The sequence below is a fragment of the Ranitomeya imitator genome, chromosome 9 (assembly GCF_032444005.1).
Source record: "Ranitomeya imitator isolate aRanImi1 chromosome 9, aRanImi1.pri, whole genome shotgun sequence".
Lineage (NCBI taxonomy): Eukaryota > Metazoa > Chordata > Amphibia > Anura > Dendrobatidae > Ranitomeya > Ranitomeya imitator.
Window position 1 is genome coordinate 104,062,520 of NC_091290.1, and position 20,329 is coordinate 104,082,848.

General features: G+C 42.8%; 1 protein-coding gene and 1 non-coding gene across 2 annotated transcripts in view; one reads left to right on the plus strand and one right to left on the minus strand.

Moving 5' to 3' along the window:
* Window positions 1-20,329, plus strand: part of LOC138649779 (C-signal-like) — a 170,602-nt gene that overhangs the window by 22,472 nt on the left and 127,801 nt on the right. The window contains exons 2-3 of the mRNA XM_069740457.1: window positions 5,797-5,995; window positions 6,739-6,790. Of these exons, the coding sequence (XP_069596558.1) occupies window positions 5,849-5,995; window positions 6,739-6,790 (199 nt within the window). The 5' untranslated portion in view covers window positions 5,797-5,848. The remainder of the gene's footprint in view (window positions 1-5,796; window positions 5,996-6,738; window positions 6,791-20,329) is intronic.
* TRNAS-UGA (transfer RNA serine (anticodon UGA)) lies at window positions 9,173-9,254 on the minus strand. Its single transcript has one exon. It is a non-coding gene; the product is annotated as a tRNA-Ser (tRNA).

Genomic DNA, 20,329 nt, shown 5'->3' on the forward strand with positions numbered 1-20,329 from the left:
ATGTCTTTTCCCTCTCCACTCACAGTCATTACTTGTGGGGGGCTATCTATCCTTTGGGGATTTTCTCTGAGGCAAGATAGTTTTCCTGCTTCTATCTTTAGGGGTAGTTAGTTCTCCGCCTGTGACGAGGTGCCTAGGGAGTGTCAGGAGCATCCCACGGCTACTTCTAGTGTTGTGTTGAGCTTAGGGACTGCGGTCAGTACAGGTACCACTTCCTTCAGAGCTCGTCCCATGTTGCTCCTAAACCACCAGATCATAACAATATTGCCCAGCTACGTAGTATATTGCACAGCGACGTAGTATACAGCACAGAGCCACGTAGTATTTCCCAGCCACGTAGTATATTGCCCAGTCACATTGCCAAGCTATGTAGTATATTGCACAGCGACGTAGTATACAACACAGACTTGCCCAGTCACGTAGTATATTGCCCAGCTATGTAGTATACAGCACAGAGGCACGTAGTATACAGTACAGAGCCACGTAGTATATTGCCCAGCCACGTAGTATATAACACTGCCCACGCAGTATATAACTGTGGCCACGTAATATATAGCAAAGCCCACGCAGTATATAGCACAGCCCACAGAGTATATCACACAGCCCACATAGTATATAACACTGCCTATGTAGTATACAGCACAGAGCCACGCGGTATCTAACACAGCCCACGTAGTATACAGCAGTGTGGGCACCATATCCCTGTTAAAAATAATAAAAAAACAATAAACCTGCTATACTCACCCTCCGTTGTCCGCTGAGCCGCTCGCGCCTGCCATCTTCCGTTCCCAGGATGCATTGCGAAATTACCCAGATGACTTAGCGGTCTCGCTAAGTCCGCTAAGTCACTTAGCAGGTTTTTTGTTTTTTTATTATTTTTAACATTACATTTTTTTACTATTGATGCCGCATAGGCAGCATCAATAATAAAAGGTTGGGGACACACAGGGTTAATAGCGGCAGTAACGGAGTGCGTTACCCGCGGCATAACGTGGTCCGTTACCACCGGCGTTAAACCTGTGTGAGCGGTGACCGGAGGGGAGTATGCAGGCACCGGGCACTGACTGCGGGGAGTAAGGAGCGGCCATTTTCTTCTGGACTGTGCCCGTTGCTGATTGGTCGTGGCTGTTTTGCCGCGACCAATCAGCGACTTGGATTTCCATGACAGACAGAGGCCGTGAACAATGAATATCCGTGACAGACAGATAGACAGACAGAAGAGACCCTTAGACAATTATATAGTAGATACCTGTATGTCATCTCCTCCTGTATATAGTATATACACCTGTATGTCATCTCCCCTGTATATACAGTAGTACAAGCTTTGTTATACTGAAAATGTCCTTTGTTGCCTATATTAACCAATCAGAGCTCAGATTAATTAACTGTAGCAAAATAGAAGCTGAGCTGTGATTAGTTGCTATTGGCAGCCTGATAAATCCCCAGCCAACAGGAAGCCCTCGCCCCTGGTAGTGTATACTAGCTCACACATACACATAATAGACAGGTCATGTGACTGACAGCTGCGGTATTTCCTATATGGTACATTTGTTGCTCTTGTAGTTTGTCTGTTTATTATTCAGATTTTTATTTTTGAAGGATAATACCAGACTTGTGTGTGTTTTAGGGCAAGTTTCATGTGTCAAGTTGTGTGTGTTGAGTTGAGTGTGATGACATGCATGTAGCGACTTTTGTGAGATAAGATTTGTGTGGCGACAGGCGTGTAGCACCTTTTTGTGTGTCGCATTGCATGTGACAGGTTAGTGTAGCAACGTGCAGCAGGTTTTGCGCATGGCGAGTTTTGCACGTGGCGAGTTTTATGTGTCATTTTGACCTCACACCTGTCATTTTCCCCTCAGTATATGCCTGTATGCCATCTCCCCTGTTAATAGTATATATCTGTATGTCATCTCCTCCTGTATATAGTATATGCCTGTATGTCATCTCCCCTTTAAATAGTATTCCTGTATGTTATCTCCTCCTGTATATAGTACATACCTGTATGTCATCTCCCCTGTATATAGCATAGACCTTTATGCCATCACCCCTGTAAAAAGTATATTCCTGTATGCTATCTCCTCCTGTATATAGTATATACCAGTATGTCATCTCTCCTGTATATAGTATATACCTGTATGTCATCTCCCCTGTATATAGTATGAACCTGTATGTCATCTCCTCCTGTATATAGTATATACCTGTGTGTCATCTCCCCTCTATAAAGTACATGATTTGCTATACTGAGAATGTCCTTTGTTGCCTCTATTAACCAATCAGAGCTCAGATTAGTTAACTGTAGCAAAATAGAAGCTGAGCTGTGATTGGTTGCTATTGGCAGCCTGATAAATCCCCAGCCAACAGGAAGCCCTCCCCCTGGCAGTATATATCAGCTCACACATACACATAATAGACAGGTCATGTGACTGACAGCTGCGGTATTTCCTATATGGTACATTTGTTTCTCTTGTAGCTTGTCTGTTTATTAATCAGATTTTTATTTTTGAAGGATAATACCAGACTTGTGTGTGGTTTAGGGCGAGTTTCATGTGTCAAGTTGTGTGTGTTGAGTTGTGTGGCGACATGCGTGTAGCAACTTTTTGTGTGTCGCGTTGCATGTGACAGGTTAGTGTAGCAAGTTGTGTGCAGCAGGTTTTGCGCATGGCAAGTTTTGCCCATGGCAAATTTTATGTGTGGTGCGTTTTGAGTATGTGCAAGCTTTGTGTGAGGCAATTTTTGCATGTGTTGCAACTTTTGTGCATGTGGCAATTTTTCCACGTGTGCAAGTTTTGCATGTGGCGAGTTTTCCATGAGGTGAGTTTTGCACGTGTGGCGGGTTTTGCATGTGGTGGGTTTTGCATGTGGTGAATTTTGCGCGTGACGAGTTTTGAGTGGCGACATTTGTGTTTCGACTGTTATGTTGCGAGGTTGGTGTATGTGTGATGAAATGTGTGCTGAGGGTGGTATATGTGTTCAAGCACGTGGTAGTGTGTGGCACATTTTGTGTGTGTGTTCATATCCCCGTGTGTGGTGAGTATCCCATGTCGGGGCCCCACCTTAGCAACTGTACGGTATATACTCTTTGGCGCCATCGCTCTCATTCTTTAAGACCCCCTTGTTCACATCTGTCAGCTGCCAATTTGCCTCCAACACTTTTCCTCTCCCCATTATGTAGATAGAGACAAAATTGTTTGGTGAATTGGAACGCGCGGGGTTAAAATTTCACCTCACAACATAGCCTATGACGCTCTCAGGGTCCAGACGTGTGACTGTGCAAAATTTTGTTAAATAAACAGGGCAGCACACTGCAGCGCCAAAACATGTAAACTTGAAAAAACGAAATTTGAACTGCATTACTGCACTAGAAATATGAAAAATGAGAGCTTTTAGCGCACAAAAATGGCCAATTTTATGTGTACCTCGTAGCCACGTTAAGGCATCTCTCTTATACGAGGTCCTAAGTTTGACCTACCTCACTGAGAATAAACGTCTCCATCTGAATGGGTACATGCAAAAACCTCTTCTTGGACTCAAATTCTCTCTCTATGTGGAGGGGTATTGGACCTACTATAATTAAAACACCTGAAGCTAGGAGGCGGGGAGTGCACGATCAGAAGGCTAGAGAATACATTTCAAAAACCTGACCTGCACATCCAAACATAGACTGAGTGTGAACAGGTGCTGAACCCAGAGTCGCCAACTCGTATATAGTTAAATAAACAGGGCAGCACACTGCAGCGCCAAAACATGTAAACTTGAAAAAACGAAATTTGAACTGCATTACTGCACTAGAAATATGAAAAATGAGAGCTTTTAGCGCACAAAAATGGCCAATTTTATGTGTACCTCGTAGCCACGTTAAGGCATCTCTCTTATACGAGGTCCTAAGTTTGACCTACCTCACTGAGAATAAACGTCTCCATCTGAATGGGTACATGCAAAAACCTGTTCTTGGACTCAAATTCTCTCTCTATGTGGAGGGGTATTGGACCTACTATAATTAAAACACCTGAAGCTAGGAGGCGGGGAGTGCACGATCAGAAGGCTAGAGAATACATTTCAAAAACCTGACCTGCACATCCAAACATAGACTGAGTGTGAACAGGTGCTGAACCCAGAGTCGCCAACTCGTATATAGTTAAATAAACAGGGCAGCACACTGCAGCGCCAAAACATGTAAACTTGAAAAAACGAAATTTGAACTGCATTACTGCACTAGAAATATGAAAAATGAGAGCTTTTAGCGCACAAAAATGGCCAATTTTATGTGTACCTCGTAGCCACGTTAAGGCATCTCTCTTATACGAGGTCCTAAGTTTGACCTACCTCACTGAGAATAAACGTCTCCATCTGAATGGGTACATGCAAAAACCTCTTCTTGGACTCAAATTCTCTCTCTATGTGGAGGGGTATTGGACCTACTATAATTAAAACACCTGAAACCTGACCTGCATATCCAAACAGACTGAGTGTGAACAGGTGCTGAACCCAGAGTCGACATGTATGCATGTACCCATTCAGATGGAGACGTTTGGCCATTTTTGTGCGCTAAAAGCTCTCATTTTTCATATTTCTAGTGCAGTAATGCAGTTCAAATTTCGTTTTTTCAAGTTTACATGTTTTGGCGCTGCAGTGTGCTGCCCTGTTTATTTAACTATATACGAGTTGGCGACTCTGGGTTCAGCACCTGTTCACACTCAGTCTATGTTTGGATGTGCAGGTCAGGTTTTTGAAATGTATTCTCTAGCCTTCTGATCGTGCACTCCCCGCCTCCTAGCTTCAGGTGTTTTAATTATAGTAGGTCCAATACCCCTCCACATAGAGAGAGAATTTGAGTCCAAGAAGAGGTTTTTGCATGTACCCATTCAGATGGAGACGTTTATTCTCAGTGAGGTAGGTCAAACTTAGGACCTCGTATAAGAGAGATGCCTTAACGTGGCTACGAGGTACACATAAAATTGGCCATTTTTGTGCGCTAAAAGCTCTCATTTTTCATATTTCTAGTGCAGTAATGCAGTTCAAATTTCGTTTTTTCAAGTTTACATGTTTTGGCGCTGCAGTGTGCTGCCCTGTTTATTTAACTATATACGAGTTGGCGACTCTGGGTTCAGCACCTGTTCACACTCAGTCTATGTTTGGATGTGCAGGTCAGGTTTTTGAAATGTGCAAAATTTTGTGGCTGTAGCTGCGACGGTGCAGATGCCAATCCCGTACATACAGACATACATACTGTAGATACATACACACACACACACACATTCAGCTTTATATAATATATATATATATATATATATATATATACACACACACAGTATATATGTATTCTATGTGTATATATCTATTCTATCTTTCCTATTTGAACCTGTCAGTGTGTTTTTACAGTACAGTGCCTGCATATGAAATGCCGGCTTTTCAAAGGACACCGATGTGCAAAAATCGCACAGCACTCGCATGATGCGATCCGTTTTCAGATTACAATCGCAGCATGCTGCGATTTTTTTTCCAGCCCGATCGTGATCTGATCCGAGCTGGAAAAAAAAAAACGCAGATGAGCACACAATCATAGCTTAATATTGGTCCAAATTCAATATGATTTTTTATCGGATTGAATTCGTCCGAATTCATCGCAAGTGGGCATGAGCCCTCAGTGTGTAAATCGCATATGTGCTCGGGGGAAGGTGAAACTGAATTCTTGCCCTTGTTGCCAGAAAACCTAGATAATGCACTGTAAGAATCCCCAGGAAAGAGTTAACTCTGATAGACTTCGTTTGAAGGTGACTTTATATTTGCTTCCTGCAGAAAGCAGCCTAGAAGACTGCAGCTTCTGATCACTGAGGATTTCACCAAAGCCATGTCGGAGTTTAAGGTTACATCTGTCCTGATAACCGGCTCTAACAGAGGGATCGGTTTTGAATTTGTTCAACAGTTTCTGAAATGCCAAAATCCTCCAGAAAAGATTTTTGCTACTTGCCGAGATCCAGGGTCTCCTGGAAGCCAGGTAAAAGCTGAGCTCTCACGCTCGTCCTCTGTACCGGTCTGACAACGTTAGTTTGTTCACTCTATTTTATTCATGTATTTTCTATGTAAACTTTGATGTACAGCACATTTAGGACAGAAAGGAGAGATTTGCGGATGGTTTCCGAGCTTGCTGATAAATGATGAGACAAATATCCCAGAATGTCAAATGGATAGTGGTTTATTCTATGCGTTTCAAAGTACAAAGGACTTCATCAGAAAAGACTGCAAGTACTGGACATTCTGGGATATAGGTCTCATCATTTATTAGCAAGCACGGAAACCGTCCACAAACCTCTCGTTTCTGTCCTGGATATCTTATGGTCATTTACTGACTCGTAGATCTGCTGCAAATGATGTGCTTTTTTACACGCTTTTTAGGTATTCATAGAAGGGGAGTGTAATTTTGAATTTACCACCTGTCATACTTCTCTGATAAGACCCTATATTTTGCTCCTATCTCCTACAGCTCTGCCATTATGTACAGCACTTTGGAATAAATGGTGCTTTACAAATAATTAATAATAATGAGATCAATACACACAGAAAAAAATTAACCAGAAATAAAAGGTCATTGAAAATCTTATCGCAGAAAAATGTGCACTAGACAGTAAGTGGACTTCTCAAGAGGTGCACATTTAGAGAGGTGTTATTATAAAAGTGAAGGTCTCGGTCAGTCCCGTAGATTTAGAGTACAGCTAAATATTATGTGTCTTCTTTTTCCAGAAATTGAAGAATTTGTCCTCCAAGAACCCAAATGTGAAAGTGATTCAGCTGGGTGAGTTGTGTAACTTGGATATTCCATGTGTGCAGCTGAGCGGGATTGTACGTGACAAGGCAAAGGTCGAATGCTGACCATATTCTTTACTTAGAAGATGTGGAAAGATTTCAAACTGCCTTAGAAACTAAATAAAAGCATAACCCAAGATAAAAATAAAATAAGCAAATACCCCAGAGTAAATAAAGAGCTATGTGAATGTAATGTCCAGCTCACGGTAAAGGGAGGCAACACCCTTTTTTTGCAAAGTCATTCTGAACTTTATCCTTACAATAGATTATTACTGTGCAGAAGAAGTAACCAACAAAAGCTTATTATATTGGGAAATCAGTCAATGAAAAACTAGTTTTTGTTAATTTTTCAAACTGTTTTATCACGTACGCACAGTAATAACTTCACTTCCAACTTTTTGGTAACAGATTGTGGAATGCCCTTTTCTTTGTGTAAGGTGCACATGGTGGTAGTCATGGGCGATGGGCTTTTGTGTTCTCACAGCCCGGCACCCCACAATTAAATGGGGTCCAGACTCCCATGTGATGTCTATGTGCTGCATAACACTGACGTTTCAGCTGCAGGCCTCCGCTGTCTCCATGATTCCGGATCCAGGAACAGGCGCACATTCAATAGGGGGCACCCAGTCCTTTTCAGACAGATTAACTTTACTGGGCAGTCCAAGATCAATAGTTGTTACTGCAGAAAATGTTGTCATAGTTATGGTACCTTCAGTTTGAGCTATCCATTTCCTCACTGGCATCTCTGGCCCCTGGGATACTCCGTCCGGCTTCACAGTTTCCATGAATACCGATCCAACTCCCACATGCAATTTCCGGTCCGGCTCTCTCTTGTGGAAAGAGATTAAGGCATGCTTCTCTGTGTCTAATTCAGGCCATAGGCCCCAGATGTTCCAGGAAGGTTGGCTGAAGTTTGTTGCTGCCATTCTCATGTTCTCAAACAGTCTATAATTGTTTGTGCCTTCCATCCCTCTGACCTTGAACTTCTGCTATCACTTCACTTCTATCTAATCTCTAACTCTAATCAGGAAGTGCTCCCCTTTTTATCTAACCCTGTCCCTCCCATGTTAGAGATGTTCCAGAACAATTACCTTTGTCCTAGCCTATGCAATTTATTTTCTGTATCCAATGTGTCCGCAGCTGCACCTTTCCCATTCCTAACCTATCTCTGAAACTCTAGCAATACCTATATCCTATACTTTCCCTAAATGTTTTACATAAAATATATTATACATTCACCACATTACAATAAATTTACTGTGCATACTAGTGCCTATGAGATTCAATGGAGTTTCATGTTCTCATATAATACAATAAAACCATATTCTAAAATGTATTCTTGTACAGTTCCTGCAGACGTTGTCTTTAGGGGTAAAGGCATCTGACATTACCTGTCACACCCTCTTACATGTGCCCAGTGACTGTACGTCAGTGTAAAAAGGAAGGTCCATACAGACATCGTTGGCAGTGTTTGGTCTGGAAAAACTTGACTAGATTTATAGATCCCTGACCTCAACACCATCCAATTCTGGGATGAACTAGAATTCAGATTGTGTGTCAGGTTCTCTGGGCCAACATCAGTGTCTGACCTCACAAATGGTCTTTTGGGTGGATCGACAAAAAATTCCATAGACATCTCCAAGCTTTTGCAGAAGTCGTTCCCAGAAGAGTGGAAGCTGTTATAGATGCAAAGGGGAGACCATCTCTATATTAATGGCTATGGATTTAGAATGAGGTGTCATAAAAACTTTAGTCCCAGTAACTTTTCACATACCGTATATTGGGTGTATACATGTTTAGTCATATACTGAATATAATGTGAGGCAGTGAGGGGGATCATGTACGAGGATCATTACGTGTCCCCAGGATGTGTCTGGAGACATAATGAACCCTCTGGAGAACATGGTAATTACAGTCACAGCTGTGGTTACAATGAAAAATAAATGTGTGGACAGAGTCAAGTTATTTGACCAAGTCAGATTTAGGAATACCCGATATGGGCTTTTATTTTTGACAAGATGTGTAGGAAGGCAGTGGGGCAGAACTTTCCCTCCAGGTCAGGTCTTGTAAGTGGCCCATGTCCACGTTTTACATTTAACCCCTTAACGACCAACAGCTGACCTGAGATGTAAGAGAATAGCATCCCTGAACAGGTGACATGCAGCAGTTGTCAGCTGGACACTATAGCTGACATTCTGCTGCATCAGTCACAATCAGTGTTACATAGTTAGTTAGTAAGGCCGAAAAAAGACATTTGTCCATCTAGTTCAGCCTATATTCCATCATAATAAATCCCCAGATCTACGTCCTTCTACAGAACCTATAGTAACATAGTTAGTAAGGCCGAAAAAAAAAGCTGTAGGAACATAGACGTAGTCGGCAGGATTTGAACCTGCGCGGGGAAACCCCAATGGATTTCAAGTCCATCGCCTTAACCACTCGGCCACAACTACTCAGACAAAGTTGGCACCATCCATAGACATTTAACTCCTTAGCTGCTACAGTCAATAACGGCATCTAGATAGTTAACAAGGTGTTGGGCTTCCTTTATAATCTCATTGGTACCTGGAGATCATAATTGTGTGGTCCTGATGGTTGCTATGGCATATCAAAGCCAATTAATGGCCTCAGAGTCTGCCAGTTATAGTGGTCAGTTCAGACGTTCGCAATAAAATTTTTCTTTCCTGTCATGCCGCTTTGCAATAATTCCTGAAAAGCCCCTGAAGGGTTAATAAACTTCCCGACAGCAGTTTTGAATACATTGAGGGGTGCGGTTCTTAAAATGGTATCACTTTTGGGAGTTTTCCATTAGATAAGGCTACTTTCACACTTCCGTCAAAGTGCCTACGTCGCAATGCGTCGTTTTGGAGAAAAAACGCATCCTGCAAAGTTGCCCGCAGGATGCGTTTTTTCTCCATAGACTTGCATTAGCGACACATTGCGACATATGGCCACACGGATGCGTCGTGTTTTGGCGGACCGTCGGCACAAAAAAAACGTTCCATGTAGCTTTTATTGTGCGACGTGTCTGCCATTTCCGATCGCGCATTCGCGGCCGGAACTCCGCCCCCTCCTCCCCAGACATTACAATGGGGCAGCGGATGCGTTGAAAAACTGCATCCGCTGCCCCCGTTGTTCATTTATTTCACAACATCCGTCGGTATGTCGGGCCGACGCATGGCGATGGCCCCATACCGACGGAAGTGTGAAAGTACACTTAGCCGCCAAAGTCACTTCAAACCTGGATAGGTGCCTAAAAAAATAAGTTTTGATAATTTCCTTGAAAAAAAGGAAAAAATATTGCTGCCATGTTAAAGCTTCTAACACAGTAACAAAATAAAAGAGCATTTTACAAATGGTGCTGATGTAAAGCAGACAGGAGGGGAATGGTATTTTTTAACTATTGTGTGGTGTGACTATCCGGATTAAAGGGATAATTATTCAAATTAATTAATTACACTGGCGCTTGCCACCGTGAGAGAATAGGAGGAAAAGCTCAGATGCTGCTGGTGATCAGAACAGGTTGTGTGTTAATACCTGTTAGGCCGGAGTCACACATGCGAGAAACACGTCCGTGTCTCGCATGTGAAAAGCAAGCTCTGGCGCTGGCACTTGGGAGTGGAGCGTGCAGCTCCATGTGTTGCTGTGCGGCCGCACACTCCGCTCCGAAGTGCCGGCGCCAGAGCTTGCTTTTCACATGCGAGACACGGACGTGTTTCTCGCATGTGTGACTCCGGCCTTAGAAGTGGCCTGGTATGGTAATAGATATGTATATAATCACTGCGCTAAAACTGAGATATAGTCAAAGTGTATAAAAGTAGAGTGCTCTCAATCTACAGCAGAATATTAGTTGCTTTTACGCACTTGTTCTAGCATTTGTGGTGCGGTGTGTATAGATCAATCAAGGATTTCAGCTGACTGGTGAGGCTGCTGAAATGTATATATTGGTCAGAATATACCACATATATCTAGAGATGAGGTGCACCTAAGATTGTTAAATGTTGCTGCCGTGCACTTACTTGTGATATCGTTGGTGCTATAGCGTGCTTTGCAGATCCCGTGGGGTATTTGGCCAGTGGTCCGGTATTGCTGCGCCCAGGGCCACCGCCGGCAAGAGAGAGTGTGACCACATAAAGCGGTGTTACAAGAAAACCTCTGCTAAGCGTAGAGGGACGCCAGCAGCTCGCGTGCTCCGGCCGGAAGCAGCGCTGAGGATGCGGCGTGGTAAGGGGGTGGAGCTTAGTGTGACGTCACAAAATGGCAGGGACAGGAGCTCGGTTGGGACAATTGCCAACGCGTTTCGAGAGGTGCCTCCTCTCTTCGTCAGGGCTGTCCCCTCCACTGGCAGCCCGTCTTTTTGTAGCTTGCCTCCTCTTTTCCCAATTAAGCCTGCATGCCGCTGATTGATTGCACATGTGCTAGGATTGAGGATCACCGATGGGAATTGTTTCAACTATGCTTAGATCACTCGCTCATTTAGCAATTATTTCTGTGTGCCACTGGTTAACGCCTTCATGACCTTGGGATTTTCCGTTTTTCCGTGTTTTTGTTTTCCACTCCCCTCCTTCCCAGAACCATAACTTTTTAATTTTTCCGTCAATATGGCCATGTGAGAACTTAGTTTTGTAGGACGAGTTGTACTTTTGAATGACATCATTGGTTTTAGCATGTCGTGTACTAGAAAATGGGAAAAAAATTCCAAGTGCGGTGAAATTGCAAAAAAAGTGCAATCCCATGCGAGTTTTTTGTTTGGCTTTTTTGCTAGGTTCACTAAATGCTAAAACTGACCTGCCATTATGATTCTACAGGTCATTATGAGTTCATGGACACCAAAGATGTCTAGGTTATTTTTTATCTAAGTTGTGAAAAAGAATTCCAAACTTTGCTAAAAAAAAATTGCACCATTTTCTGATACCTGTAGCGTCTCCATTTTTCGTAATCTGGGGTCGGGTGAGGGCTTATTTTTTGTGAGGCGAGCTGACGGTTTTTGTTTTACCAATTTGATGCAGACATGTTCTTTTGATTGCCTGTTATTGCACTTTAATGCAATGTCACGGCGACCAAAAAAACGTAATTTGGGGGTTTCGAATTTTTTTCTCACTATGCCGTTTAGCGATCAGGTTAATCCTTTTTTATTGATAGATCGGGCAATTCTGAACGCAGCGATACCAAATATGTGTATATTTGATTTTATTTTTATTGTTTTATTTTGAATGGGGCGAAGGGGGGTGATTTAAACTTTTATACTTTTTTATTTATTTCATATTTTTTTAAACTTTGTTTTACTTTTGCCGTGTTTCAATAGACTCCATGGGAGGCTAGAAGCTGGCACAACTCGATCGGTTCTGCTACATAGAGGCGAAGCATAGATCGCCTCTATGTAGTAGAATTTCTTCCTTTGCTAAGAATGCTGACAACAGGGTGGTGCTCATAGCAAGCAGGAATCAACAACCATAGAGGTCTCACGGAGATCTCTGGTTGTTATGGCGACGCATCGCTGACCCCCAATCATGTGACGAGAGTCGGAGATGAGCGCATTTCCGACCGCGCGGCCGGAAACGGTAGTTAAATGCCGCTGTCAGCGTTTGACAGCGACATTTAACTAGTTAATAGCGGCGGGTGGATCGCGATTCCTCTCGCCGCTATTGCACGCACATGTTAGCTGTTCAAAACAGCAGACATGTCGCGGCTTGATGTGGGCTCACCGCCGGAGCCTGCATCAAAGCAGGGGATCTGACGTCTGATGTTCTATCCCATCCGAGGTCAGAAAGGGGTTAATTAAACATAAGGATCGCTAGTGTACAGCAATCTCTGATTCAGTGCTGCATAGAAAACAATTCCATAGATACTGGCCAGGTGATATTTGCCACTCGGTTAATGATGGTTTGGACATGGTGTGTATATATTCAACTACTTGTGTTCAAAATACATTATATATATATATATATATATATATATATACATACAAGTATGCACTTAATAACAAACTGTGGTAAAAAATATATAGTAAAAAAGTGTCTCGGTTAAAACTTAGGCTACTTTCACACTTCGATCTTTTTAGATCCGTCACAATGCGTCGTTTTGGGAAAAAAACGCATCCTGCAAATGTGCCCACAGGATGCGTTTTTTTCCCATAGACTTGTATTGCCGATGGATCGTGTCCCTCGTGCACTGGATGTGTCGATATTTGGTAGACCGTTGCAGTGAAAAAACGTTTAAGGGAACGTTTTTTCGCACGTCGTGTCCTGCATTTTAAACTGCGCATGCCCGGCCGTAACTCCACCCCCTCCTCTCTGGGAGTTTACTATGGGCAGCGGACGCGTTGAAACACTGCGTCCGCTGCCCATGTTGTGCAGAAAATCACCACTGTCCGTCGGTACATTGCGCCGACGCTTTGTGACAGCTGACATGTGCCTGCAATAGCGGAGGGTGGAATCGCGATTCACCCGCTGCTATTAACTATTTAAATGCCGCTGCCAAACGCTGACAGTGGCATTTAACTACCGCTTCCGGCCATCTGGCTGGAAATGAGCGCATTGCTGACCCCGTCACGTGATCGGGGGTCAGCGATGCGTCGGCATTACAACAAGAGGTCTATTGAAGACCTCTATGGTTGTTGATGCCGGATTGCTGTGAGTGCCACCCTGTGGTCTGCGCTCATAGCAATGCAGTAATTTAGCTACATAGGAGCGATCTATGCTTCCTATGTAGCAGAGCCGATCGAGTTGTGCAAGCTTCTAGCCTCCCATGGAGGCTATTGAAGCATGGGAAAAGTAAAAAAAAAATGTTTAAAAAAATATGAAAAAAATAACAAACATACACATCTTTGGTATCGCCATGTTCAGAATCGCCCAATCTATCATTAAAAAAATGGATTAACCTGATCACTTATCAGCATAGTGAGAAAAAAAATGAAACGCCTGAATTATGTTTTTTTGGTCGCCGTGACATTGCAGTAAAATGCAATAACGGGCGATGAAAAAAACGTATCTGCACCAAAATGGCATAATTAAAATTGACAGCTCAGCACACAAAAAATAAGCCCTCAACCGACCCCAGATCACGAAAAATTGCAGACGCTACGGGTATCGGAAAATTGTGCAATTTTTTTTTTTTAGCTAAGTTTGGAATTTTTTTTACTACTTAGATAAAAAATAACCTAGACATGTTAGGTGTCTATGAACTCATAATGACTTGGAGAATCATAATGGCAGGTCAGTTTCAGCATTTAGTGAACCTAGCAAAAAAGCCAAACAAAAAACAAGTGTGGGATTGCACTTTCACCGCACTTGGAATTTGTTTTCCCACTTTCTAGTACACGACATGCTAAAACCAATCATGTCATTCAAAAGTAGAACTTGTCCTGCAAAAAATAAGCCATCACATGATCATATTGATGGAAAATTAAAAAAGTTATGGCTCTGAGAAGGAGGAGAGTGAAAAACAAAAATGCAAAAACGAAAAAAAGCTGGGGTCATGAAGGGGTTAATACCTTCTCCTTTCACAATCTTGCAATTTTCCAATTTTGCTCTTTAATTTTTTGCTCCCCTTTTCCAAGAGCCATAACTTTTTTATTTTTCCATCTATATGGCTGTGTGAGGGGTTTTTTTTTGCAGGATGTGTTGTACTTTTGAATGACACCATTGATTTTACCATATAGCATACTGGAAAACAGCTGACGAAGCTGACGCGAAACGCGCGCTGGGGCCACTGCGTAAGGTATACTAGTTGCCTATCATCTGGGTAAGGACCGATATGGATTTATTTATGGCGGTTCCCTCTATCTGGCTTGTGGATTATTGACCTGATCTGGGTCATTTAGCCTGTGCGCAGGGCTAGTTATACTTATATTAAATTAGCTTGATAGATCGGTAGGGGAGCCTCACACTACCTGGTCCTTGACCCTTTGATTTCATTGCACTATGCACTTTAAGAGTTAATTACTGGGCATTAGGATTTCCCATAAAGTGTCTGTTTCCATCTTTTGCTACCATTCACCCTCTTTTTGTATTTGTATATATAATGTTTACTTGAAAATACTATCTTTGTATGTCTTTGGCTATGGTTGTTACCTTTGTAAAATAAATAAGATTTATGTATGGACTTGAACTCCATCTTTTCCTTCATTTCAATATTAAAGAGTTAATAATACACACACAATAAGAATAACGTATTTTATTGAAATAAAAACACACCAGGGGTTGTAAAATTTTTATTTTACACTTAATCCACCTGAAGACCCTCATTCTTTAAAAAGAAAAAAAGCAGCAATATCCCATACCTTTCTGGCACTAAGTCACGTCCCACGCTGTAAATCCATCTGAAGGGGTTAAATAATTTTACAGCCAGGAGCCTGCTAATGCAGCTGTGCTCCTGACTGTAAAAGCTGGGGAATTAATTGAAAGCAGGGGAACTTATCATCGTAAACTTGCGGGGATGCGCCCCTTGCTGGTATACACTCATATGAACTCTAGCAAGGGAATTTTTCCTGAATATTTTCTCACGCTAGAGTTCATATGAGTTTATTCCACCAGGGGGCGCATCACCGCAAGTCTACGATTTTTTCAGAAAAAAATGGTGTGAACTCCTGCACAATTTTCATAACAAGCAGAGGGAAAGCCGGCGACTGGAGGCAGATGTTTATAGCCTGGGAAGGGGGTAATACCCATGGAGCTCCCCAGACTATTAATATCAGCACACAGCTGTATAATTAGCCTTTACTGGCTATTAAAATAGGGCCTTGCAGACAGCTGCAGGCTGATATTAATAGCCTAGGAAGGGGCCATGGATACTGCCCCCGGCTAAATACATCAGCTCTCAGCCACCCCAGAAAAGGCACATCTCTAAGATACACCAATTCTGGCACTTAGCCTTGGACTTCCCACGGTGGCAAGTGGGGTAATAGTTGAGGGGGCTAATTAAATATATGTCCAGTAATTTGTACACACACTGTATTTCAAAAACTGAAAAGGGGGAGTGCAATATTATTCGGCCACTTTAACTTAATACTTTGTTGCACCACCTTTTGCTGTGATTACAGCTGCAAGTCGCTTGGGGTATGTCTCTATCAATTTTTTGTACATCGAGAGACTGAAATTCTTGCCCATTCTTTCTTGGCAATCAGCTCGAGCTCAGTGAGGTTTGATGGAGATCGTTTGTGAACAGCAGTTTTCAGCTCTTTCCACAGATTCTCGATTGGATTGAGGTCTAGACTTTGACTTGGCCAATCTAACACCTGGATACGTTTATTTGTGAACCATTCCATTGTAAATTTTGCTTTATGTTCAGGATCATTGTCTTGTTGGATGACAAATCTCCGTCCCAGTCTCAGGTCCTTTGCAGACTCCAACAGGTTTTGTTCAAGAATGGTCCTGTATTTGGCTCCATCCATCTTCCCATCAATTTTAACCATTTTCCCTGTCCCTGCTGAAGAAAAGCAGGCCCAAACCATGATGCTGCCACCACCATGTTTGACAGTGGGGATGGTGTATTCAGGGTGATGAGCTGTGTTGCCTTTACGCCAAACATATCGTTTGGCATTGTTGCCTAAAAGTTTGATTTTTGTTTAATCTGACAAGAGCACCTTCTTCCACATGTTTGGTGTGTCTCCCAGGTGGCTTGTTGCAAACTTTAAACAACACTATTTATGGATATCTTTGAGAAATGGCTTTCTTCTTGCCACTTTTCCATAAAGGCCAGATTTGTGCAGTATACGACTGATTGTTGTCCTATGGACGAACTGTCCCACCTCAGATGTAGATCTCTGCAGTTCATCCAGAGTGATCATGGGCCTCATGGCTGCATCTCTGATCAGTCTTCTCCTTGTTTGAGATGAAAGTTTAGAGGGACGGCCGGGTCTTGGTAGATTTGCAGTGGTATGATACTCCTTCCATTTCAATATGATCACTTGCACAGTGCTCCTTGGGATGTTTAAAGCTTTGGAAATCATTTTGTATCCAAATGCGGCTTTAAACTTCTCCACAACAGTATCACGGACCTGCCTGTTGTGTTCCTTGGTCTTCATGATGCTCTCTGTGCTTCAAACAGAACCCTGAGACTATAACAGAGCAGGTGCATTGATACGGAGACTTAGGTTGATACACAGGTGGATTATATTTATCATCATTAGGCTGGAGTCACACACAATGTATAAAAAATCTGTCCCATTTTGCCTGCTGAGAATCGCACAAATGTTCTCCGTATGGTGATCCGTATCTCATCCGTGTGCAATGCCAGGATGCTTTTTTTTCTCATCCGTATGTTGAGATTTTCTCACACACTTGCAAAATGAGCAAATAATGGCTGAGCCTTTCCTGTCACCTGCCCAATGCCTGAGAATTTCTCGCAAGTCTCACGCTTGGTCCGTGTGCTGTGCGATTTTTTTCACACACCCATAGACTTGCATTGGCGTTTCTCAGCTGAGATACGCAGACAGTCGCAGCATGCTGCGATTTCACTCACAAGCGTAATACGGACGAGAAAAAACGCATGATAGGAGCTGCCCCATAGATTAACATTGGTCCGAGTGTTATGCGATTTTTTTATCGCATAGCACTCGTCCGTATTACAGACTAGTGTTACTCCGGCCTTAAGCATTTAGGACAACATTGGATCATTCAGAGATCCACAATGAACTTCTGGAGTGAGTTTGCTGCACTGAAAGTAAAGGGGCCGAATATTATTGCATGCCCCACTTTTCAGTTTTTGATTTTCCACAAAAAATTAAAATAACCAATACATTTCGTTCAACTTCACAATTGTGTTCCACTTGTTGTTAATTCTTCACCAAAAATTTACATTTGGTATCTTTATGTTTGAAGCATGATATGTGGGAAAAGGTTGAAAACGTCCAGGGAGCCGAATACTTTCGCAAGGCACTGTATATACACACACACATATATATATATATATATATATATATATGTATATATATATATATATATATATATATATATATATATATATATATATATATAGATATAGATATATATAGATATATATAGATATATCTATATATCTATCTATATATATATATATATATATATATATATATATATACACACATCTATTCTATGTGTATATGTCTATTCTATTGTCACGATGTGACTGACCCAGTATGAAATGACCCAACCGTAGGTCGGTCACCAACAGTACAACAAACAAGGGAACACCGTGGACACAATTATAACGGTGGGCCCTGCGATAGGGAACAGGGAAATGGATACCTCCGGCACTCTCCTAAGGATGTGCCCTGATCTCCCTGACATCTATATACAGGTTTTTTCAACCTGTCGCCGAGCAGGATACCTAAGCCCTTGCTTGCCCTGCACCTATCCCTAGGTAGGGAATTGGCAAGTGAGGACACTGGTCCCACCGCTGCACTAATACAACACAAAGGGAAGGTATGACAGACAAGGTAAAGGAAAACAACACTTAGCTCACTGCTGCGAAGCACAGCAGGAATGAAACACCAGACTCAGCTGAAGAAAAACTGCTCCTAGCTTTTCCCAGCTTGGTCACTGCAGAATGAACTCTAACACCGACAGTCAGCTGATGCATCAGGTGACCTCTTGAAGGATGGTGGGAGTGGTCGCCACCAACATCAGCTGACTCAGCAGCAATGCAATTACACAAGCAGGCCACCGGGGGGGGGAGTAGTCCATCCCCAAAAAATAGAGTTACACATGGGTGTACACAGCCAACAGATAGTGAAAACAATACAGAAAAAGAAAAAAGATATGTGTAACTAAAATGTAACTTTTATTCCATTAGTGTTAAAATCTAATGTTTAAAATCACTGTACATACATCCATGATGGGTGTATAGTGGGTCACAAAAAGAATTTGATAATGTGACCCACTGATTCCTATAGGTATATAGATGAAGGGTGTCACGTTGCTGCAATGCAGGTAGGTGCAGGCTTCGCTAGATGGCAGTAGAGTGGAAGCAGGACTGTACCTAAACAGAGCTGGCCTGCAGTGCAGCAGTGAGGCTACCACAGATGGCAGCAGAATAGTCATAACTAGTGTTGAGCGATACCTTCCGATATTTGAAAGTATCGGTATCGGATGGTATCGGCCGATACCGGCAAAATATCGGATCTTGCCGATACCGATACCCGATACCAATAGATGTCAATGGGACACAAATATCGGAATGTATCCTCGATGGTTCCCAGGGTCTGAAGGAGAGGAAACTCTCCATCAGGCCCTGGGATCCATATTAATGTAAAAAATAAAGAATAAAAATAAAAAATATGGCTATACTCACCCCTCCGAAGGACCCTGGCTGTCACCGCTGCAAGCGTCCGCCTCCGTTCCTGAGAATTGCAGAGAGTGAAGGACCTTCGATGACGTCGCGGTCAGGTGGCCGGTCACCTGACCGCTCATGTGACCGCTCACCTGACCACGACGTCATCGAAGGTCCTTCACTCACTACATTCTCAGGAACGGAGGCAGACGCTTGCAGCGGTGACAGCCAGGGTTCTTCGGAGGGGTGAGTATAGCCATATTTTTTATTTTTATTCTTTATTTTTTACATTAGTATGGATCCCAGGGCCTGAAGGAGAGTTTCCTCTCCTCCAGACCCTTGGAACCATACGCACCGCACACTCCGATACCGATTTCCGACATCACAAAAATATCGGAACTCTGTATCGGAATTCCGATACAGCAAGTATCGGCCGATACCCGATACTTGCAGTATCGGAATGCTCAACACTAGTCATAACAAGCTGGGTCAAATCCTAGACTGTAGTGCAGTAACAAACGAATAAGCAAACTCACGGTCAGAGACAAGCCAGTAACAGTCAGGAGCGATAAGACAAAAGACAGAAGCAGGTCAGAATACAAGCCAAATCAAAATCAGGAAATCAGCACAGTAAAGGGAAACACAGAGTCAAGACGGGAATAGGGGAAAACAGAGATGCAGGTTCAGACAGCAAACGCAGCAGGACAAATAAGAGCAATCAGAGTCAGCTACAGCAGCACTAGGCAAAAACTATAACTGACATCGCCTGCAGGAAGCAGTGGCGATAAATAGCCAACCTGAACCCAGACAGAGGCTAATGATAAGACCAGAGCAGGAAAAAGGGAAAACAGGACTCAAAACCCAGTCTGGATAATGACATAGGGGAAATATAAACCATGCAAGGGATTATGACTGCTGTCCCCATAAATTCACAGTCAAATACACCCACTAATACTTCAGAATCATTGTAGGCAAAAGTAAAATTTTAAATGCTGATGACTACAAGCATCAAAACATCTAATTTGAAGATGTCAGCCTCATATAATCGGTGCAGTGTTCAAATTAAATCCTGCATTAGAACGATTGCTAATTAGAACCGACCCTAAACTAGTGCGCCAGAATTATGATTACACTGTTATTCCCTACAAGGATTACTATGGGTTACCTGTGTTATCTGCAGTGGCGTACTGCCAATGGCGGCAGGCGATGTGACTGCTATGGGGCCCCAAGGTGTGAGGGGGCCCGCCTGAGTCAGACCACAGCGGCTGTGCCAGGGTTG